This window comes from Rutidosis leptorrhynchoides, chromosome 7 (assembly GCF_046630445.1).
Source record: "Rutidosis leptorrhynchoides isolate AG116_Rl617_1_P2 chromosome 7, CSIRO_AGI_Rlap_v1, whole genome shotgun sequence".
NCBI classification, from domain to species: Eukaryota; Viridiplantae; Streptophyta; class Magnoliopsida; order Asterales; family Asteraceae; genus Rutidosis; species Rutidosis leptorrhynchoides.
The window spans coordinates 356893948-356917066 of NC_092339.1; the positions used below are offsets into that span (position 1 = coordinate 356893948).

Genomic DNA, 23119 nt, shown 5'->3' on the forward strand with positions numbered 1-23119 from the left:
GAGACACAAGGAACAACTTTAATTCTTGCTCCAAAGATCAACCCTCAATCCTTCACTCTCAAATCTTGCTTTTAATTCAATTGGGTTTTAAGTTTTGGGAGAGAAATTGGAAAGAAAAGAGAAAAGAAATAAATGAAATGGATGAGTGGTTGGGATTTAATGCTCCCATCTGATTTATACGCGAAATTACCAATTTGCCCCTTGAAGTCATTCAATTTGAGCTAAAATCGGAGTCAGAACTGCAGAGTTGTCGCGGCGCGGCGCTATATGTCGCGGCGCGACATTACGAAGGAAAAACAACCTCTCTTAACCCACTTTCTGAACCTGGTTCGCTTGAAATGCCGCGGCGCGGACCCCTTTGTCGCGGCGCGACACATAAGGGGAAAATCGACCCTTCTTAATCCAATTGCTGATCTGGATTTGCTTTATATGCCGCGGCGCGGCCCAATGTGTCGCGGCGCGGCATTGGCCGTCACCTGGACACTTCGACAACCTTAAACAAAATTTGATTTTATTTAATTCGTACACTTAAATCTCGCTTCCTATATTCGCCTAACCTTCAACAATAGTCTCATAAGACTTAACGCTAACAAAGCCCATGTATAAACTTGTATTCGCACACATTATCAAGTATATATATATATATATATCTAGACATTTACGCATAGTCTAGCAAGTTACAAACGTACAATGATTAAGTATGTACCTTTCAATATGTACGGGAAAAACGGGATGTTACAACTCTCCCCCACTTGAATCGGAGCGCGTCCTCGCGATCCAAGCCGCATGACAAGAGGGAAGATAAACCAACATAAATTCTTCGGGCTCCCAAGTAAACTCAGAACCTTTACTACGACTCCATTGAACTTTAAAAGTCCTAACCTCTTTATTTCTCAACCTTTTGACCTTCTCATCGAGTATAGCAATCGGCTTCTCAATATACTCTAACTTATTGTTTAGCTCGATCTCGTCTAAAGGCACCCATGAAGAATCATCCGCAAGACACTTACGGAGATGGGAAACATGAAATGTATTATGGATCCCCGCAAGCTCTTCGGGTAATTCCAAGCGATATGCAACTTCGCCAACACGAGCTAAAATCTTAAACGGACCGATAAACCGAGGAGCTAACTTTCCTCATTTTCGAAACCGAATAACACCTTTCCATGGCGAAACCTTAAGCATCACCATGTCACCTTCTTGAAATTCGATCATTCGTCTACGTTTGTCGGCATACGACTTTTGTCTATCTTGAGCCTTTTTCAAATGCTCTCGAATCATATCAATCTTGCTATTCGTTTCTAAGACCAAATCGGTACTCCCGATTTCCCTTTGACCCACTTCACCCCAACAAATCGGGGTTCGACACCTTCGCCCATAAAGCATCTCATACGGTGGCATCCCGATACTAGTATGATAACTATTATTGTACGAGAATTCCACCAAAGGTAAGTGCTCGTCCCAACTACCACCAAAATCAATAATACATGCACGTAACATATCCTCCAATGTTTGATTCGTACGTTCGGTTTGACCGTCCATTTGAGGATGGTACGCCGTGCTCAATTTCAATTATGTACCCATATCTTCATGAAACTTTTCCCAAAACCGAGATGTAAAACGGGTATCTCGATCCGAAACAATAGATATAGGAACCCCATGCCTTGAGATCACTTCCTTGATAAACAACTTAGCCAAGGTTTCCGACGATATCGCTTCCCGAATGGGAAGAAACAAGGCACTTTTCGTCAATCGATCGACTATCACCCAAATTGAATCAAATTGGGTTCTCGCCGTTTTAGGTAACTTTGTGATGAAATCCATGGTAATGTGCTCCCATTTCCATTTCGAGATTTCTAACGGTTGTAACATACCATACGGCTTTTGGTGTTCAGCTTTAACTTGCAAACACGTGACGCATTGTTCAACATACTTAACAACATCACGTTTCATGCCCGGCCACCAATACTCCTTCTTCAAATCAAGATACATTTTTGTCGCGCCCGGATGAATGGAATACTTTGACTTATGTGCTTCATCAAGTAGCACTCGTCGGAAATCTCCCATTCTAGGCACCCACACTCGTCCTTGAAAGGACAACAAACCATGCGGGCCTAAGGTAATGAATTCCGTTTGCCCCATGATTCGTTCTTCATGCTTATTGTTAACAAAAGCCTCAATTTGAATCTCACCAAGCTTTACAAGAAAATCGTTAGTAATAATCAAACGTAACGATCCTACTCGTATCGCCGGATGTTGACTCTTTCGACTCAACGCATCCGCGACCACATTCGCCTTACCCGGATGATAAAGTATTTCACAATCATAATCTTTCACCACATCCATCCATCTACGTTGACGATAATTTAAATCTCGTTGATCAAAAAGATGTTTCAAACTCTTATGATCCGAGTAAATCGTACATTTGACACCATACAAGTAGTGGCGCCAAATTTTCAACGCATGAACAACCGCCGCCAACTCAAGATCATGAGTCGGATATCTCGTTTCGTGTTCTTTTAATTGTCGAGAGGCATAAGCGATGACTTTACCTCTTTGCATTAGAACACACCCGAGTCCATTTAAAGACGCATCACAATAGACCGTCATGTCTTCTACACCTTCCGGCAACACTAACACCGGAGCTTGACACAACTTCTCTTTTAACAATTGAAAAGCAATTTCTTGCTCGTTCTCCCAATTAAATCTCGTGTTCTTTCTCGTCAACTTCGTCAATGGAGAAGCAATCTTAGAAAAGTCTTGGATAAACCGACGATAATACCCGGCCAATCCGAGAAAACTTCGGATTTCCGTAGGCGTAGTCGGTCGTCCCCAACTCTTTACCATCTCTATCTTCCCCGGATCTACTTGAATACCGTCCATATTCACAATATGGCCAAGGAATTGAACTTCCCTTAGCCAAAATTCACATTTTGAGAATTTTGCATACAACTTCTCCTTCCGCAACGTCTTTAACACACACCGCAAATGATGTTCATGTTCCTTCATACTCTTCGAATAAACGAGTATGTCGTCAATGAACACAATTACCGACTTGTCCAACATAGGTTGGCACACTCGGTTCATAAGATCCATGAATGCCGCCGGTGCATTCGTAAGACCAAAAGGCATTACCACAAACTCAAAATGCCCATAACGCGTTCGAAAAGCCGTTTTCTCAATATCTTCCTCACGGACCCGCATTTGGTGATAGCCGGACCGTAGGTCGATTTTAGAGAAATACGTTGCACCTTGGAGTTGATCAAACAAATCGTCAATCCGAGGCAGTGGATAACGATTCTTGATCGTCACTTTATTCAACTCCCGATAATCGATGCACATCCGCATACTACCATCTTTCTTTTTCACAAACAAAACCGGAGCGCCCCATGGAGAAGCACTCGGTCGAATGAAACCCTTTTCAAGCAACTCTTGGGTTTGGTTTAACAACTCTTGCATTTTCGTTGGTGCTAAACGATAAGGAGTTTTAGCAATGGGGGTAGCCCCCGGAACCAACTCAATGCGAAATTCAACTTGTTTTTTCGCCGGGACACCCGGTAACTCATCCGGAAAAACGTCTTCAAATTCATTAACCACAGGGATTTCACGAATGGTTGGTGGCTCATCACGAGTATCAACAACATGGGCAAGAAAATCCATGCCACCACTAACAAGGAAACGACGTGCCCGTGCAAAAGTGCATATCGGTACAAGTCTCCTTCGCTTATCGCCATGAATAATTAATTCTCCCCCACTTGGGGTCTTCACCCGAATGAATTTATCATGGCATGCAATATCGGCTCTATTAAGATCGAGCCAATCCATAACAATAACAATATCAAAATCACCCAAAGTCATCGGAATAAGATCGATCTTAAACGTTTCGGAACCAAATACAACATTACAATTCTTACACACATCAACCACTAGCGCCGTCTTGCCATCCGCTATTTCAACTTCTACCGGATGACTTAACTTAACTAGCGGTTTATTTAACTTAGGCACAAATCGAGGCGACACAAAGGACAAATTAGCCCCACTATCAAAAAGTATCCGTGCCGGATTAGAGTTAACTATGAAAGTACCTGAGACGACTTCATTGGATTGCTTGGCCTCATCATTGGTCATCAAATAGTTGCGACCCCTAGCCGTACCCGCCGCCTTCTCTAGACGCTTAACATTATCGTTGCACAAATCGGGACACTCCGGCTTCTTATGCCCTTCTTTACCGCAATTAAAACAAGTGAGCTTGTTTCCGGAAGATGGTTTTGGACAATCACGAGCCATATGACCCGCTTGCCCACAATTATAGCACGTAAAAGTAAAACCACCGGAAGCGCCCTTCTTCACGCTATTGACACTTTCGGAACTTTTCTTGTTCTTTTTGTTCGAAAAGTTTGAATAGCTCGAACCTTCACTTTTTCTCTTGCCAAAAGTAAAACCACTCTTTCTTAAGATGAGCAACTCGAAACCTTTGGCCATGTCAAACAACTCATCAAAGCTTTTCACTACGTTCACACTAATCTGATCTTGATAGTTGTCGTTCAAGGTTCGATAGAAATCTTCCTTCAACATTTTATCATTCCCGACGTACTCCGGGCAAAATTGGGTCTTGGACAAAAACACGGATTTGAGAGTGTTCAAATCCATCGACCCTTGCCTCAAGGAACGTAACTCGTCCTTAAGCCTAGTAAGATCGGCCGAAGTTCGGTATTCCTTGAAAAATTCGGACTTGAATTCATCCCAAGTGAATTCCATGCATTGCTCTTCACCATAAACTTGGAGCTTTGCGTCCCACCACAACTTGGCATCGCCCCTCAACATACTACACCCGTACCTTGTCCTCTTATCGAGAGGACATTCACAAGTACGGAAGGCCCCCTCCATATCGGAGATCCAACGGGCGCTCTTAAGAGGATCTCTTTCACCATCAAAAGAGGGAGGTTGAGAGTCCTTGAAATTCTTATAGAAAAAGTCCCGTCTTCCCACGTTATCTTCTCGAAGAACGGCCTTAACTTGCTCCTTTACCACATTGACTAATTGCTCGTCAATCGTATCTAGGAACATCTTCTTAACGTCCTCGAGAAAAGCCTCATGATGCCTTTTCAAAATGGCCTCAACCTTGGCCGTAAACTCGACTTCTTCACTAGTACCTCCGCCGTTGATATCATGCCCGTTTCTCATCTTCATTCTATAAGACGGAATAGATTAAACAACGAGACGAAAAGGATTTAACACATAAGTATATACATATACACCACACTACCCCATCTTGCTCAACAATCGTCGTACATCGCTTGTTTGACACGATTTGAACCCGTAACAATGGTAGCTAATCATTGTTACGCGAGCACGTCGCATTAACTCGCTAGTACAACGTCTATCTTGCTTGACGATTGCTAACACCACACAAAACAATTAGCGCAAGGTTAGTTCACATAAACCTAAGCACTAATCAACTCCCGGTCCGACCCGTCTCCTACAAGTCCCGCATAACGCGCATACACAATAAAGTCTAAGTCTAGGCGCCTATCTCAAGTCGCCTAAATCCCTTAGACCATGCTCTGATACCATCTGTAACATCCCAGGTAAACGTTCCCCGTAGCATGATATTGTCCGCTTTGCCCGTAGGCGCACGGATTTTTCTTGGCAACCACACACGACGAGCACTTTCCCAGGAGGTCACCCATCCTGGTAGTGCTCTCGCCTGAGCACGCTTAACTGCAGAGTTCTCATGAGATCTGTTGCGCTTGTGGTCCCAAAACGCGTCATGCTAGGAAAGGTCTCCACACCCTTATAAGGCATGCTTCGTTTCCCTCTCCAACCGATGTGGGACGGATGTAACACGGGTGTTACAATCCTCCCCCCTAATGGGACACAGCGTCCTCGCTGTGCACGTTTGGTCCGGGGCCTGGCTCTGATACCACTTGAAACAACCCAACCCGTATTCCATACGATAAAATTTTTTTTTATACAACACATTTACGCGCCAATTAAATATGTAAACCATTCCACAAGATCCACTTAAACGTACAACAATTTAAATGTTTACAAAAGGCACGAAGGCCATTAATCAAATTCAATACAAGTTTGACCCACTACAATTGATAGTTTATAATCCAAACGACACTCGAGCATGGTTTGGGACTAAACTACCCAAAACATTAGGCCAACTTCCAAGCTTCAACAAAACATCATCAAGGGCCACTTAATGCCCGATAACCCCTTTGCCCTTATCCGTACCTGCGACTAAAAAGATAAACAACGAGAGGGGTAAGCTAACGCTTAGTGAATGCAATAATTATACACGTACATATATAATATACTTACTTGTAAACACTTAAACACATACCGCATACATGCTAGCAACACAATTAGCTTATCATCTCAATTATAAACTATAAACTTCCATTATCACAAGCTAGCAATGCAATAGCATATATACAAACCGTACAATATAATATGCTTACACTACAACACAATAACCATGGTTAACCAATCGTACAAGGGATGGTACTCGAATTTTCCATTGGTGTTCATAACATCCATTAGTGTACTTAGCACCTCGTATCACTAACCCCCGGGTGGCATCTTAACACCTCGATACTTCACCCTCGGGTGGCGTCTTAACACCTCGACACTTCACCCTTTAACATGGAGTGGCGTCTTAACACCTCGACACTTCACTCCTAGGTGGCATCTTAACACCTCGATGCTTCACCTCGAGTGGCATCTTAACACCTCGATGCTTCACTCGTCACGTGAAATGTGGTGTCTTAACACCTCGACACTTCACATCTCACGCTACCACAAATAAATATATTATATACCTACGCATATAATTATTCCACTCACCTTAACACTTCGGGGGTGATTTAAATGCTTCCGAAGGCTTCAAAGCAAAGTACCTAATTACATAAGTACACATTCGATTACACAACTAGTGGAATTAACCACATTACACTAACTTGAGCATTTAATGACCCAATTCGCATTAAATGACTCAACCATACCAAAACCGCCCTTAAATGGCCAAGACCCGACTTTAATCACTAAATCTAGTAAATTAAGTCTACTAACATTAACTAACACAAACTTAGGTTAATTCATACCCATTTCACCCAAACTAGGTCAACTAGCCCATTTTGGATCCATTTAACACTTTCACTACCAAACTTGTCAAACATGACCCAAATAACATCTCTTTCAACTTTAACAAGCGTGTTAGTGACTAAAAACGCCATTTAACATTTATAACCCCAAATCATAAGACCAAACCCTAGGTTATGGCCATTTAGGTTTTCTTTCCTCAACACAACCCAAGTTCGCCCATTTTAACCCCAAATGGGTCATATAAGTTCCAAATGAACAAAACCCTAGCATAAACTAATTAAAACTCAAAACTTAGAGTTAGAACTTACCGAGACTATCAACGCGTAGCTAGAGACACAAGGAACAACTTTAATTCTTGCTCCAAAGATCAACCCTCAATCCTTCACTCTCAAATCTTGCTTTTAATTCAATTGGGTTTTAAGTTTTGGGAGAGAAATTGGAAAGAAAAGAGAAAAGAAATAAATGAAATGGATGAGTGGTTGGGATTTAATGCTCCCATCTGATTTATACGCAAAATTACCAATTTACCCCTTGAAGTCATTCAATTTGAGCTAAAATCGGAGTCAGAACTGCAGAGTTGTCGCGGCGCGGCGCTATATGTCGCGGCGCGACATTACGAAGGAAAAACAACCTCTCTTAACCCAATTTCTGAACCTGGTTCGCTTGAAATGCCGCGGCGCGGACCCCTTTGTCGCGGCGCGACACATAAGGGGAAAATCGACCCTTCTTAATCCAATTGCTGATCTGGATTTGCTTTATATGCCGCGGCGCGGCCCAATGTGTCGCGGCGCGGCATTGGCCGTCACCTGGACACTTCGACAACCTTAAACAAAATTTGATTTTATTTAATTCGTACACTTAAATCTCGCTTCCTATATTCGCCTAACCTTCAACAATAGTCTCATAAGACTTAACGCTAACAATGCCCATGTATAAACTTGTATTCGCACACATTATCAAGTATATATATATATATATATATATATATATATATATATATATATATATATATATATATATATATATATATATATATATATATATATATATATATATATATATATATATATATATATATATATATCTAGACATTTACGCATAGTCTAGCAAGTTACAAACGTTCAATGATTAAGTATGTACCTTTCAATATGTACGGGAAAAACGGGATGTTACAGGTTTTTTATCAATTTGGAGGACGGATGTTTTTTTCCTTAGTTATGGCATGGAAAAGAAAAAATTGGATTGCCACCATATTGAGTATTGGTGCACGTCAGTTGGGATGGTATCTTCATTTGGCACTCCCTCTGTCCAACTTTAATTTTAGTAAGATGCAAGAACTTAATGTTTTGTTGTCAAAATTTCGCTTGGTGGATTCTGTGGGGGACCATCTTACATGGGCTGCAAGCCCAATTGATTCTTACTCCATTGCTGATGCAGTGAAGATTTTGGTGCAATCGTCTAAGATTGAAGCGCCCATGTGGCCTAAGGTTATTTGGGGTAATATTGTTCCTTCAAAGATTATGGTTTTTCATTGGTTAGCTATTAAAAATAGCATACCCGTTAAAGACGTGTTAGCAAAAAGAAAAATTTTGCCTTCTAACGTGTCTACGTTATGCGTTTGGTGTATGGTAGAAGTTGAGACCATTGAACATTTGTTACTTCATTGCAAATGGTCTTCATGTATTTGGGCGGATTTATTTCGATGGTGGAACATTCGTTGGATCATGCCAAGGTCAATTATCGAGTTTTCATTTGATTGGTATTATGGCATGGGTATTAAGGCCTCGAAGTTTTGGAAAATGATTGGGCCCGCGACTATATGGGCCATTTGGACGGCTAGAAATGACGTTATTTTCAATGGCAAACTTGCTTGTCGGTCTAATGTCGTTCGGAACACCAAGCTTAAGGTTTTCTTATGGGCGTCAAATCTTAAGTTGGTGCACGGGTTGCAAGCGTATGTTTGGGAGCAAAATCCATTTTTGCTTTGTATTTAGTTTTTTCTTGATGTATCCTTCTTTTGTATTGTGTACTTTTTCCGGTAACCTTCATTGCTTTGATGAAGTTATCGTGTGTTTTAATAATATTTGCTCTTCTTTCGCCAAAAAAAAAAAAAAAAAAAATTAATTATAATTATAATTAGAATTTTATTAATTACTAATACTAATAATCATAAATGGAACTACTTCATAATAATTATACTCGATTTTGTAATCAAAGACAAAATAAAATAATGAAAGATACTTGCATTAAGCCACTTGCGTTAACCAATCATCTAACCAAAAGCATGGGTATTTTTGTAATTTTACAGATAATATCTTTTTGTAGTGTAATGTTGTCCTTCCATGGACATTTGGATATCTCTTCTGCAAGACAAAGCATTTAACTCATCTCACGGAACCCTAATTTATATCCCCTTTTGTGCTTATCCAATTGATCAACCAACTTCTACCCATTTCGATTCAAACCCGTTTCTTTATACCCATTTTATCAAGTTACGATCTTGTTATAATGTTATCATCCATGTTTGCAGAATGAAGATTTAACAAGGTATATACTGTATTCCTGTTTTCCCCATTTCACTTTTAGTAAATTTCTTCCGATGTTTAATTTGTTACTATTTGGATAAATTCAATCTAGTATAAGTACATCTGCACATGAAATTTAGGGGAAAAGTTTTTTTCATTTTTATTTTTATTTTTATAGTTTCCTTCTTTTTAAGCTACTTGGGTGTGATAAGCATATTGATTTAGTTTATGGTAGTTTTTTACATCTAGTTGGATGTGAATTAATTAAGCTTTGTTGATCATAATCTGTATATGGAAAAATATAACTTGTTAAACATTATAAGTACAAAGTACTTGTTTTATCCCAACTTTGAAGTACACATTTTGGTGTTGTCCTTTTCAAAGCTGGAGCTTAATCACTCTTAAAAGTCACATATTGACTCTTGGGATATGGAACAGAGTATGAAACTGAAAACATCATAACTTATACACAGTATGAAACTGAAAACATCAAAACAAATTAAAATACTTTCCTTTCGGATATGAGCATTTGATATTAAATGGGATGACAGTTTCTCATTTCAAATATGTAAAATTAGAATTTCGATCTACCATTAAGTGAGGTTTATATGTTAGCTTCTTTATCAATATTTGATAAATTTTATGAATCAATGATTCTAACTCAAGTTTCTTTTTCCCTTTTGTGGTGTCTCATTATGTTATGGAGTATTTGTTGTTGTAATAATGTAATGTATTGAAATTTAACTTATAAAACACCAGTATCAATGAGTTAAATTTTGTGGGTGTATATTGATTCGTTTAACTATTGCAGAAAGCATGAAATTGGCAAGTTACCAACCTAATACATGGGAAGTTCATCGGTATCTTTTGCACTTAATGACATAAACACGTGTGATGTCTCTATTCGTCTAATAAATAGCAAAGGAAGACCTCAAGTGTTCCATTCACATTCATCGATCCTTAAAGAAAAGAGTAAGTATTTTGCGGATAAGCTTTCTAATCCAAATTGTGGTGCTTATATAGATATCTCATGCTTAGATTGTAACTATGAGCATCATATTGAGCTATTGAAACGTCTTTATCTTTGCAAAGATTCTCTTTTGGATTCTTGGAACTCTGTCCACTCGGCTCTTGGTGTACTTCAATTGGCAACGGAATTTAATTGTCAAGAAATAGTTGAAAGTTGCATTCAGTATTTGGAGGCTATACCATGGGAGGATAAAGAAGAAGAATTAATATTGAAAGTAGTTACAAATCTAGGTCCAGTAGCAATGCCTATATTAGCTCGGGTACAACCTGTTGATTTTTCCGCTACTAAAATTGTATTCATTTCAGCAATACATTTTGCCACGTCCATTGTTTCACCATCCCCACCATTTGGTGACGAGCTGAAAATTTCTGCTCAAGAACAAATCGATTACATGCTAGGTGATGATGACGTAGAGATCCCGTTAGTCATAGCTGATGCAGAAGTCAAGTCGGAGACAAAAAAGGGACTTTTGACCATTTGTTCTTCATTTAATAAAGATCTTTCCTGTATACTTTCACAGTCCAATAATGAGACAGCAGAGAAAAGAGTACTGCAGTCTCTTTCAGATCTTAATTGGATTTGTTGCATTCTTTCCAAAATGGGTTTAATGAAAGAATTCGTTGACCAATGGATCGACTTTCAAGATAGTGTAATTCACGTTATGGAAGATAAATTATTAGTAAGTAGCTCATGGAGTTTGAAATTAAAGATTATAGAACTAAGTGGGAAAGTATTAGATGCGGTTGGGTACGGTAATGTGATCATTCCCTCTGCACGTCGTGTGAACTTGTTGAAAACATGGCTTCCGTATATTAGAAAGACAAAGCCCGTTCTTGATTCAATTGGAAATGAGGAAACCGGTTATCCTTACAAAATGGATGATGATTTGTGCCAAAATATTGAAGGTTCGATAGTGGCATTACTATCAGCGCTTCCATCAAATGATCAAGCTGATATTTTAGCAGATTGGATGAATGGGGAGCAAGTGAGGTATCCCGATTTAAGTGAAGCTTTCGAGATTTGGTGTTATAGAACGAAATCAGCGAAAAGAAGGTTGGTTGAGGGGTTGGATAGAGTTGGTAATGCTACTGTGAGCCTCTGATCACAATTTGGTAATGTGGTTGTAAGCTTACTATGCTATAGGTTAAAGGTTAAAAGATAAACAACCTTGGTTTACTTTTTGAGCTTTGTTGTTGCAAATTTTAAACATTTTCTAGAGTTGTTGGACTGTTTCTTGATCTTTGTGAGGCTCATCAATGGTTTGTTGAACATTTTTTTAGAGTTCTTGAACTGTTCCATGATTCTAATCAATACATATCTATCCATATTATATCCCTCTGAATCATAAGAAGTAACAATTAATATTAATTAATTATAGAATGATATTCCAACTATATTAAAGATAATGGCGATAAATCAAAAAGTATATCAGTTTTATGGCTTGTCAAACCATAAATGATAATAACAATCAATTAATCATAAAACAAATAAAGTTTAATATTAAAAAAGTTTATTTTGTTGGGTGTTTTCATTACTAGTTACTAGATTAAATTAAATATTAAATATAGTCCGTATTAAATATCAATACCAAAAAAAATAAAAAATAAAATTCTCATTTAAAAAGATATATTATTGTGAGACTCAATCTCAACCCCGAAGTTAGAAGACTCACCTCCTGCACTCATATTTTCTCATACTTACTGATATCATTCTTATAATTAATTTGTAATCTTTTGGAGTGATTCTAGCAAGAGTACTTGTAAGCTTAAAGTTGTAAGTTTACTTGTAAACTATCTTCTTAAAGGGACCTAGAGGATAGTTGTGTTTTCACTAGGATAGTTCATTAGGATCTTGTGGTAAGAGCTATAGGTGTTTGTGAAGTCTTCAAAGGGACGTAAGAGTTCACAATGTGCGGCTTATCGAAGTACTAATGTTGTATCCGGACACTCCACCGAATTTGGAGTATCATAGTGAAGAAAAATCTCAATTCGTAGAATTGAGGAGTGGATTAAGGAAGATTAGTTAACATCTTCCCGAACCACTATAAATCGTTGTATTTGTTATCTCTTCCCTTATCTTTTGATTACAATTTATCATATTTTTGTATTGTTAGCATTATTAGAGAACAAACATTTCAAATCACACTATATCAAGTTCAAGTTCAACAAAACACAAAGAAAATTTTGAAAAATCGACTAAGTAACTATTCACCCCCCTCTAGTTACTTACAAGTGGTATCATAGCGGTTGCTCTAAACGTTTTGTCAAAAATTACTAACTCCAAATAAAGACTAATTTTTACAAATCTTAGAGTTTAAGATCATGGAACAAAAATTTGAGAACTTGAACTAGTGAAGGAAGGCCTCCACTTCTTGAAAGTGAAGGATTTTGCTATTGGAAGCATCGATTTAAAACGTATGTCCGTTCTAAAGATATAGACTATTGGAACATTATTACTAAAGGTGGCCATGTTCCATTTAAGTTTAGTGATGATAAGAAAACTAAAATATATATACCCGAAGAAGAATGGACTAAGGAACATAAGATAGAAGTAGGCAAAAACTATGAAGCTAAGATGACCATTTTTAATGCATTGCCTAGGAAAGAATATGAGAGAGTTTTTATGATGGGTAGTGCTAAGGAAATTTGGGATAGTATCATGGTTACTCATCATGGAAACCCACAAGTCATAGAAAATAAAGTAGAATTGCTTATAACTAAATATGAACAATTTGCTATTGAAGATTATGAAAAAATAGATAGTGCCTACACTAGATTTAACAATATTTGTTCAAGTTTGAAAGCTCTAGGTACAATCTACACGGATAAGCAATATGTTCGTAAGTTCTTAAGGGCTCTACCATCAAGATGGAGACCAAAGGTGACGACAATTGACGAATCAAAGAATGCGAAAAAGCTAACTCTAGATGAACTCATTGGAAATCTCAAAGTACATGAGGATATCCTAGATAAAGATGATGAGTTAGAAAAAGCCAAGAAAGAAAAGAACAAGTCAATCGCTCTAAAGGCTAAGATTCATGATGAATATGGCATTGATGATGGCGATGATGATATTCTCAATGATGATGAGCAACTCACATTTATTGTTCGCTCATTTAAGAAATTCTATCGAAGGCCGGGAAACCATGTTCGCCCTCCGATGGAACAAAGGAAGACGCCATTCGATCCCAAGAAAAAGTTTGTACGAAAATGTTTTGGGTGTGGTGATCGAAATCACTTAATAAGTGAATGTCCTAAAAGAAAGAATGAAAAGGCTTTTCTTGGAGATGCATGGGATGATGAAGAAAACGACGCTCAAGAAGAAGGAAAGGAAACGTGTCTTATGGCCATTGGCATACCAAGTGATGACAACAAGGGATCACAAGTCGGACAAACCGACAATGAGGTACTTCGAAATTCCTTTGAGTTTAGTATTGACAACTTTGCTAAATTATGTATCTTGAGTAGTAAAGTAAGTGACAAAAACACAAGTCTAAAGGAAGAGAATAACTTGCTTAGGTTAGAAATCTTACATCTTAAAGAAAGAATATCTAACTTACAAGAATGTCTTACATGTGATGACTTAAAACATGAAAACTATGTCTTGAACAAAACTAACAAACTACTTGAAAATAAAATTAAATTTTTAAAATATGACGGAAGTAGTAAAGTGTTAGAAAACATTTTAAGTGTTCAAAAATCAACAAATGACAAACAAGGGCTAGGACACAAGGAAAATACTTTTGAGACAAAATCATACAAACTTAAGCTAATAGTGTTTGTTAGACCTCAAGTAGTAGAAACACCAAAACCAAAGGCTTCCATGACTAATCAAGTTAAGACAAGAGGAAAAGAAATCAAATCATTTGTAAAAAAATTCTTCAAGAAAAATGATTAATCAAAACTTTAAAACAAAAAGGGTCGAAACTAAAAAGAACAACAAAATTAAGATTGTTAAGAAATGGGTTAGAATAGGAGTCTTTAATGCTAATCATCCCGGACCCAACAAACATTGGGTATCAAAGTTATTGATTAATCAAATATAGGTTTGTCTCAATGGTGTTGTACAAAATGAAGAATGGATAATTGATAGCGGATGTACAACACACATGACGGGCAACAAAGAATTCTTCACAAAGTATTCGGAGCACAATGGAGGTGATGTAATCTTTGGTGGCGATGTGAAAGGAAAAATCGTCGGTAAAGGTAACATTACTAATCAAAAGATTACACTTGATAATGTGTTACACATTAAAAACTTAAGTTTTAACTTGCTAAGTGTAGGAAGAATATGTGACAAAGGATATAACATGACATTTACTAAAAATTTATCACACATAATAAAAGATGGTAAAAGTGTCATAAATGGAGTTAGGAAGAAAGGTCTTTATACATGCAAATTGGATGATTTTAGGCATGTAGATATTTGTCTCACATCTATACATGATACTACCACATTGTGGCATAGAAGACTAGGGCATGCTAACATGAAACTAATTCATAACATATCCTCAAAGGACATAGGTAGAGACTTGCCTAAATTAAAATATGAAAGCCACTTTTGTGATGCATGCAAAGTAGGAAAACAAGTTCATGCAAGTCATAAACCTAAGAATTTTATTTCTATTAAAAGATGTCTAGAACTTTTGCAAATGGACTTATTTGGGTCATCGGCTGTTCAAAGTTATGGAGGTAATTTTTATACTTTAGTAATAGTAGATGACTTTTAAAGATATACATGGACACTATTTCTAAAGCATAAAAATGAAGCATGTGAAAGATTTATAATTTTTGCTACTAAGATACAAAATTTGCTTGGTTGTACTATAGTAACAATAAGAACGGATCATGGTAGAGAATTTGATAATGATGCTCAATTTGGAGTCTTTTGTGATTTAAATGGTATCACTCATAATTTCTCGGCTCCTCGCACACCTCAATCCAATGGGGTTGTTGAAAGGAGAAACCGAACTCTTCAAGAAATGAGTCGAACTATGTTAAATGAAGAATCAATACCTCAAAAGTTTTGGAGTTAAGCCGTTTCCACCTCCACCTACATTCAAAATAGAGTCTTAATTAGGCCATCAATGGATAAAACACCTTATGAAATTTTAAATGGTAGAAAACCAACCGTAAGTCATCTTAGAGTATTCGGGTGCAAATGTTTTATCTTAAACAAAAAGGAATATCTTACAAAGTTTGAGCCTAAAGCTTACGAAGGGGTATTCTTAGGATATTCGTTAGAAAGTAAGGCATATAGGGTTCTAAATAAATACACAAATGTCATAGAAGAATCCCTGAATGTCACATTTGATGAAACTCCTCCACCACCTAAGACTAAACCTTTAGAGGATGATGATGTGATCGAACAAGATGCTATAGAAATAATGCCAACTCAAATCGAGTTCAATGACACAAATGAGGACGGGTCTCATTTGAAACCAAGTAAGGATAACTTTGTAGTGACCCGAACTTTTCCATGTTTATATATATTAAATGAAATTGTTATTTACATGATTAAGTGTTTCCAACATGTTAAGCAATCAAACTTGTTAAGACTTGATTAATTGAAATAGGTTTCATATAGACAATTGACAACCCAAGTTGACCGGTGATTCACGAACGTTAAAAACTTGTAAAAACTATATGATGACATATATATGGTTATATATATAGTTAACATGATATTATGATAAGTAAGTATCTCATTAGGTATTTTAACAGTGAGTTATATACATAAAAATGAGACTACTGAATTAAGAAACACGAAAATGATATATATAACGATTATCGTTATAACAACGTCTTACTAAGTACATATGAATCATATTAAGATATTGATACACTTGGTTAATTATGTTAAATGATAAGTAAATATATCATTAAGTGTATTAACAATGAACTACATATGTAAAAACAAGACTACTAACTTAATGATTTCGAAACGAGGCATATATGTAACGATTATCGTTGTAACGACATTTAACTGTATATATATCATACTAAGATATATTATATATCATAATATCATGATAATAAAATAATTTAACATCTATTTAGATATAATAAACAATGGGTTAACAATATTTAACAAGACCGTTAACCTGAAGGTTTCAAAACAACATATACATGTAACAACTAACGATGACTTAATGACTCAGTTAAAATGTATTTACATGTAGTGTTTTAATATGTATTTATATACTTTTGAAATACTTCAAGACACTTATCAAAATACTTCTACTTAACAAAAATGCTTACAATTACATCCTCGTTCAGTTTCATCAACAATTCTACTCGTATGCACCCGTATTCGTACTTGTACAATACAAAGCTTTTAGATGTATGTAATATTGGTATATACACTTCAATGATCAGCTCTTAGCAGCCCATGTGAGTCACCTAAAACATGTGGGAACCATCATTTGGCAACTAGCATGAAATATCTCATAAAATTACAAAAATATTAGTAATCATTCATGACTTATTTACATGTAAACAAAATTACACATCCTTTATATCTAATCCATATACCAACGACCAAAAACACCTAAAAACACTTTCATTCTTCAATTTTCTTCATCTAATTGATCTCTCTAAAGTTCTATCATCAAGTTCTAAGTGTTCTTCATAAATTCTATAAGTTCTAGTTTCATAAAATCAAGAATACTTCCAAGTTTGCTAGCTTACTTCCAATCTTGTAAAGTGATCATCCAACCTCAAGAAATCTTTCTTATTTACAATAAGATATCTTTCTAATACAAGGTAATACTCATATTCAAACTTTGATTCAATTTCTATGACTATAACAATCTTATTTCGAGTGGAAATCTTACTTAAACTTGTTTTCGTATCATGATTCTGCTTCAAGAACTTTCAAGCCATCCAAGGATCCTTTGAAGCTAGATCTATTTTTCTCATTTCCAGTAGATTTATCCACAAAACCTGAGGTAGTAATAATGTTCATAACATCATTTGATTCATATATATAAAACTACCTTATTCGAAGGTTTAAACTTGAAATCACTAGAACATAGTTTAGTTAATTCTAAACTTGTTCGCAAACAAAAGTTAATCCTTCTAAATTGACTTTTAAAATCAACTAAACACATGTTCTATATCTATATGATATGCTAACTTAATGATTTAAAACCTGGAAACACGAAAAACACCGTAAAACCGGATATACGCCGTCGTAGTAACACCGCGGGCTGTTTTGGGTTAGTTAATTAAAAACTATGATAAACTTTGATTTAAAAGTTGTTCTTTTGGGAAAATGATTTTTCTTATGAACATGAAGCTATATCCAAAAATCATGGTTAAACTCAAAGTGGAAGTATGTTTTCCAAAATGGTCATCTAGACGTCGTTTTTTCGACTGAAATGACTACCTTTACAAAAATGACTTGTAACCCGCATTTCCGACTATAAAACTATACTTTTTTTATTTATATTCATAAAATAGAGTTCAATATGAAACCATAGCAATTTGATTCACTCAAAACGGATTTAAAACGAAGAAGTTATGGGTAAAACAAGATTGGATATTTTTGATTGTTGTAGCTACGGGAAATATTGTAACAATTCTATACAAATCATATACTAGCTAACTTATATTGTATTATACATGTATTCTAATATATTATGTAATCTTGGGATACCATAGACACGTATGCAAATGTTTTGACATATCATATCGACCCATCTATATATATTATTTGGAACAACCATAGACACTCTATATGCAGTAATGTTGGAGTTAGCTATACAGGGTTGAGGTTGGTTCCAAAAATATATATACTTTGAGTTGTGATCTAGCCTGAGACGTGTATACACTGGGTCGTGGATTGATTAAAGATAATATATATCAATTTATTTTTGTACATCTAACTATGGACAACTAGTTGTAGGTTACTAACGATGACAACTGACTTAATAAACTTAAAACATCAAAATGTATTAAAAATGTTGTAAATATATTTCGAACATACTTTGATATATATGTACATATTTGTTATAGGTTCGTGAATCGACCAGTGGCAAAGTCTTACTTCCCGACGAAGTAAAAATCTGTGAAAGTGAGTTATAGTCTCACTTTTAAAATCTAATATTTTGGGATGAGAATACATGCAGTTTTATAAATGTTTTACGAAATAGACACAAGTAAATGAAACTACATTATATGGGTGAATGATCGAAGCCGAATATGCCCCTTTTGCTTGGTAGCCTAAGAATTAGTAAACCGATCTACTAATTGACGCGAATCCTAAAGATAGATCTATTGGGCCTAACGAACCCCATCCAAAGTACCGGATGCTTTAGTACTTCGAATTCATTTTTATCATGTCCGAAGGATTTTCCGGAATGATAGGGGATATTCTTATATGCATCTTGTTAATGTCGGTTACCAGGTGTTCACCATATGAATGATTTTTATCTCTATGTATGGGATATATATTGAAATATGAAATCTTGTGGTCTATTATTATGATTTGATAATATATAGGTTAAACCTATAACTCACCAACTTTTAATTGACATTTTAAGCATGTTTATTCTCAAGTGATTATTAAGAGCTTCCGCTGTTGCATACTAAAATAAGGACAAGATTTGGAGTCCATGCTTGTATGATATTATGTAAAAACTGCATTCAAGAAACTTATTTTTGATGTAATATATTCTTATTGTAAACTATTATGTAATGGTCGTGTGTAAACGGTATATTTTAGATTATCATTATTTGATAATCTACGTAATGCTTTTTAAACCTTTATAGATAAAATAAAGGTTATGGTTGTTCTAAAAATGAATGCAGTCTTTGAAAAACATCTCATATAGAGGTCAAAACCTCGCGACGAAATCAATTAATATGGAACGTTTATAATCAATATGAACGGGACATTTCAGTTGGTATCCGAGCGTTGGTCTTAGAGAACCAGAAATTTGCATTAGTGTGTCTTATCGAGTTTGTTAGGATACATTAGTGAGTCTGGACTTCGACCGTGTTTTCTTTAAAAACGATTGCTTAACACTTTTGTTGGAAACTATATATTATTAACATGTAAATATTATGTGATATATATTAACCTCTGAATGTGTTTGATATTGTGTGATAGATGTCTACCACTAGTATGTAGTGACCCGAACTTTTCCATGTTTATATATATTAAATAAAAGTGATATTTACATGATTAAGTGTTTCCAACATGTTAAGCAATCAAACTTATTAAGACTTGATTAATTGGAATAGGTTTCATATAGACAAATGACCACCCAAGTTGACCGGTGATTCACGAACGTTAAAACTTGTAAAAACTATACGATGACATATATATAGTTATATATATAGTTAACATGATTTTATTATAAGTATGTATCTCATTAGATATTTTAACAATGAGTTATATACATAAAAATGAGACTATTAAATTAAGAAACTCGAAAACGATATATATAACGATTATCGTTATAACAATGTCTTACTAGGTACATATGAATCATATTAAGATATTGATACACTTGGTTAATTATGTTAAATGATAAGTAAATATATCATTAACTGTATTAACAATGAAATACATATGTAAAAATAAGACTACTAACTTAATGATTTCGAAACGAGACATATATGTAACGATTATCGTTGTAACGACATTTAACTGTATATATATCATACTAAGATATATTATATATCATAATATCATGATAATATAACAATTTAACATCTCATTTGATATAATAAACAATGGGTTAACAACATTTAACAATATCGTTAACCTAAAGGTTTCAAAACAACATTTACATGTAATGACTAACGATAACTTAACGACTCAGTTAAATTGTATATACATGTAGTGTTTTAATATGTATTCATACACTTTTGAAAGACTTTAATACACTTATCAAAATACTTCTACTTAACAAAAATGCTTACAATTACATCCTCGTTCAGTTTCATCAACAATTCTACTCGTATGCACCCGTATTCGTACTCGTACAATACACAGCTTTTAGATGTATGTACTATTGGTATATACACTCCAATGATCGGATCTTAGCAGCCCATGTGAGTCACCTAACACATGTGGGAATCATCATTTGGCAACTAGCATGAAATATCTCATAAAATTACAAAAATATGAGTAATCATTCATGACTTATTTACATGAAAACAAAATTACATATCCTTTATATCTAATCCATACACCAACGACCAAAAACACCTACAAACACTTTCATTCTTCAATTTTCTTCATCTAATTGATCTCTCTCAAGTTCTATCTTCAAGTTCTAAGTGTTCTTCATAAATTCCAAAAGTTCTAGTTTCATAAAATCAAGAATACTTCCAAGATTGCAAGTTTACTTCCAAGTTTTCTAAATCCATTCCAAGTAATCATCCAAGATCAAAAAACCTTTGTTACTTACAGTAGGTTATCTTTCTAATACAATGTAATAATCATATTCAAACTTTAATTCAATTTCTATAACTATAACAATCTTATTTCGAGTGGAAATCTTACTTGAGATTGTTTTCGTGTCATGATTCTGCTTCAAGAACTTTCAAGCCATCCAAGGATCTTTTGAAGCTAGATCCATTTTTATCATTTCCAGTAGTTTTATCCAAGGAACTTGAGGTAGTAATTATGTTCATAACATCATTCGATTCATACATAAAAAGCTGTCTTATTCAACGTTATAAACTTGTAATCACTAGAACATAGTTTAGTTAATTCTAAACTTGTTCGCAAATAAAGTTAATCCTTCTAACTAGACTTTTAAAATCAACTAAACACATGTTCAATATCTATATGATATGCTAACTTAATGATTTAAAACCCGGAAACACGATAAACACCATAAAACTGGATATACGCCGTCGTAGTAAAACCGGGGGCTGTTTTGGTTGGGATAATTAAAAGCTAAGAAGAACTTTGATTTAAAAGCTATACTTCTGGAAAAATGATTTTTCTTATGAACATGAAACTATATCCAAAAATCATGGTTAAACTCAAAGTGAAAGTATGTTTTTCAAAATGGTCATCAAGATGTCGTTCTTTCGACGGAAATGACTACCTCTTTCAAAAATGACTTGTAACTTGTATTTTCGACTATAAACTTATACTTTTTCTATTTAGATTCATAAAGTTAAGTTCAATACAAAACCGTGGCCACTGGAATCACTCAAAACGGATTAGAAACGAAGAAATGGCGAGTAAAACAAGATTGATAAAAACTACTCATTTTACCTACGTGAAAGTTAGTAATAAATCTATTCCAACCATAACCTAATCAACTTATATTGTATATTATGTAATCTTGAGATACCATAGACACGTATACAATGTTTCGACCTATAATGTCGACCCATCTATATATATATTGCGGAACAACCATAGACACTCTATATGTGAATGTTGGAGTTAGCTATACAGGGTTGAGGTTGATTCTAAAATATATATATAGTTTGAGCTGTGATCAATACTGAGATACGTATACACTGGGTCGTGGATTGATTCAAGATAATATTTATCGATTTATTTCTGTACATCTAACTGTGTATAACTAGTTGTAGGTTACTAACGAGGACAGCTGACTTAATAAACTTAAAACATCAAAATGTATTAAAAGTGTTGTAAATATATTTTGAACATACTTTAATATATATGTATATATTGTTATAGGTTCATGAATCAACCAGTGGCCAAGTCTTACTTTCCGACGAAGTAAAAATCTGTGAAAGTGAGTTATAGTCCCACTTTTAAAATCTAATATTTTTGGGATGAGAATACATGCAGGTTTTATAAATGATTTACAAAATAGAAACAAGTACGTGAAACTACATTCTATGGTTGAATTATCGAAATTGAATATGCCCCTTTTTATTAAGTCTGGTAATCTAAGAATTAGGGAACAGACACCCTAATTGACGCGAATCCTAAAGATAGATCTATTGGGCCTAACAAACCCCATCTAAAGTACCGGATGCTTTAGTACTTCGAAATTTATATCATATCCGAAGGGTGTCCTGGAATGATGGGGATATTCTTATATATGCATCTTGTTAATGTCGGTTAGCAGGTGTTCACCATATGAATGATTTTTATCTCTATTTATGGGATGTGTATTGAAATATGAAATCTTGTGGTCTATTGTTACGATTTCATATATATAGGTTAAACCTATAACTCACCAACATTTTTGTTGACGTTTAAAGCATGTTTATTCTCAGGTGAATACTAAGAGCTTCCGCTGTTGCATACTAAAATAAGGACAAGATTTGGAGTCCATGTTTGTATGATATTGTGTAAAAACTGCATTCAAGAAACTGATTTCGATGTAACATATTTGTATTGTAAACCATTATGTAATGGTCGTGTGTAAATAGGATATTTTAGATTATCATTATTTGATAATCTACGTAAAGCTTTTTAAACCTTTATTTATGAAATAAAG

The 23119-nt window shown here is 35.2% G+C and overlaps 2 protein-coding genes across 3 annotated transcripts; both read left to right on the forward strand.

Annotated features, from left to right (window-relative positions):
* The first annotated feature begins 8330 nt into the window (after nucleotides 1-8330).
* On the forward strand, nucleotides 8331-9107 carry LOC139860440 (uncharacterized). The gene has a single exon (XM_071849199.1). It carries the CDS (start codon nucleotides 8331-8333, stop codon nucleotides 9105-9107), a length of 777 nt encoding a protein of 258 aa, XP_071705300.1.
* Nucleotides 9108-9487: 380 nt separating this feature from the next.
* On the forward strand, nucleotides 9488-12000 carry LOC139857696 (BTB/POZ domain-containing protein At3g05675-like). 2 transcript variants are annotated; one of them, XM_071846524.1, is made up of 3 exons: nucleotides 9488-9660; nucleotides 10450-10610; nucleotides 10731-12000. In XM_071846524.1, the coding sequence occupies exons 2-3, from the start codon at nucleotides 10484-10486 to the stop codon at nucleotides 11768-11770; spliced, it is 1167 nt and encodes a 388-aa protein (XP_071702625.1). In that variant the 5' UTR covers nucleotides 9488-9660; nucleotides 10450-10483; the 3' UTR covers nucleotides 11771-12000. The 2 variants fall into 2 exon arrangements, with proteins under 2 accessions (XP_071702625.1, XP_071702624.1); XM_071846523.1 differs by having other exon boundaries at nucleotides 10450-12000.
* The last annotated feature ends 11119 nt before the right edge of the window (nucleotides 12001-23119 follow it).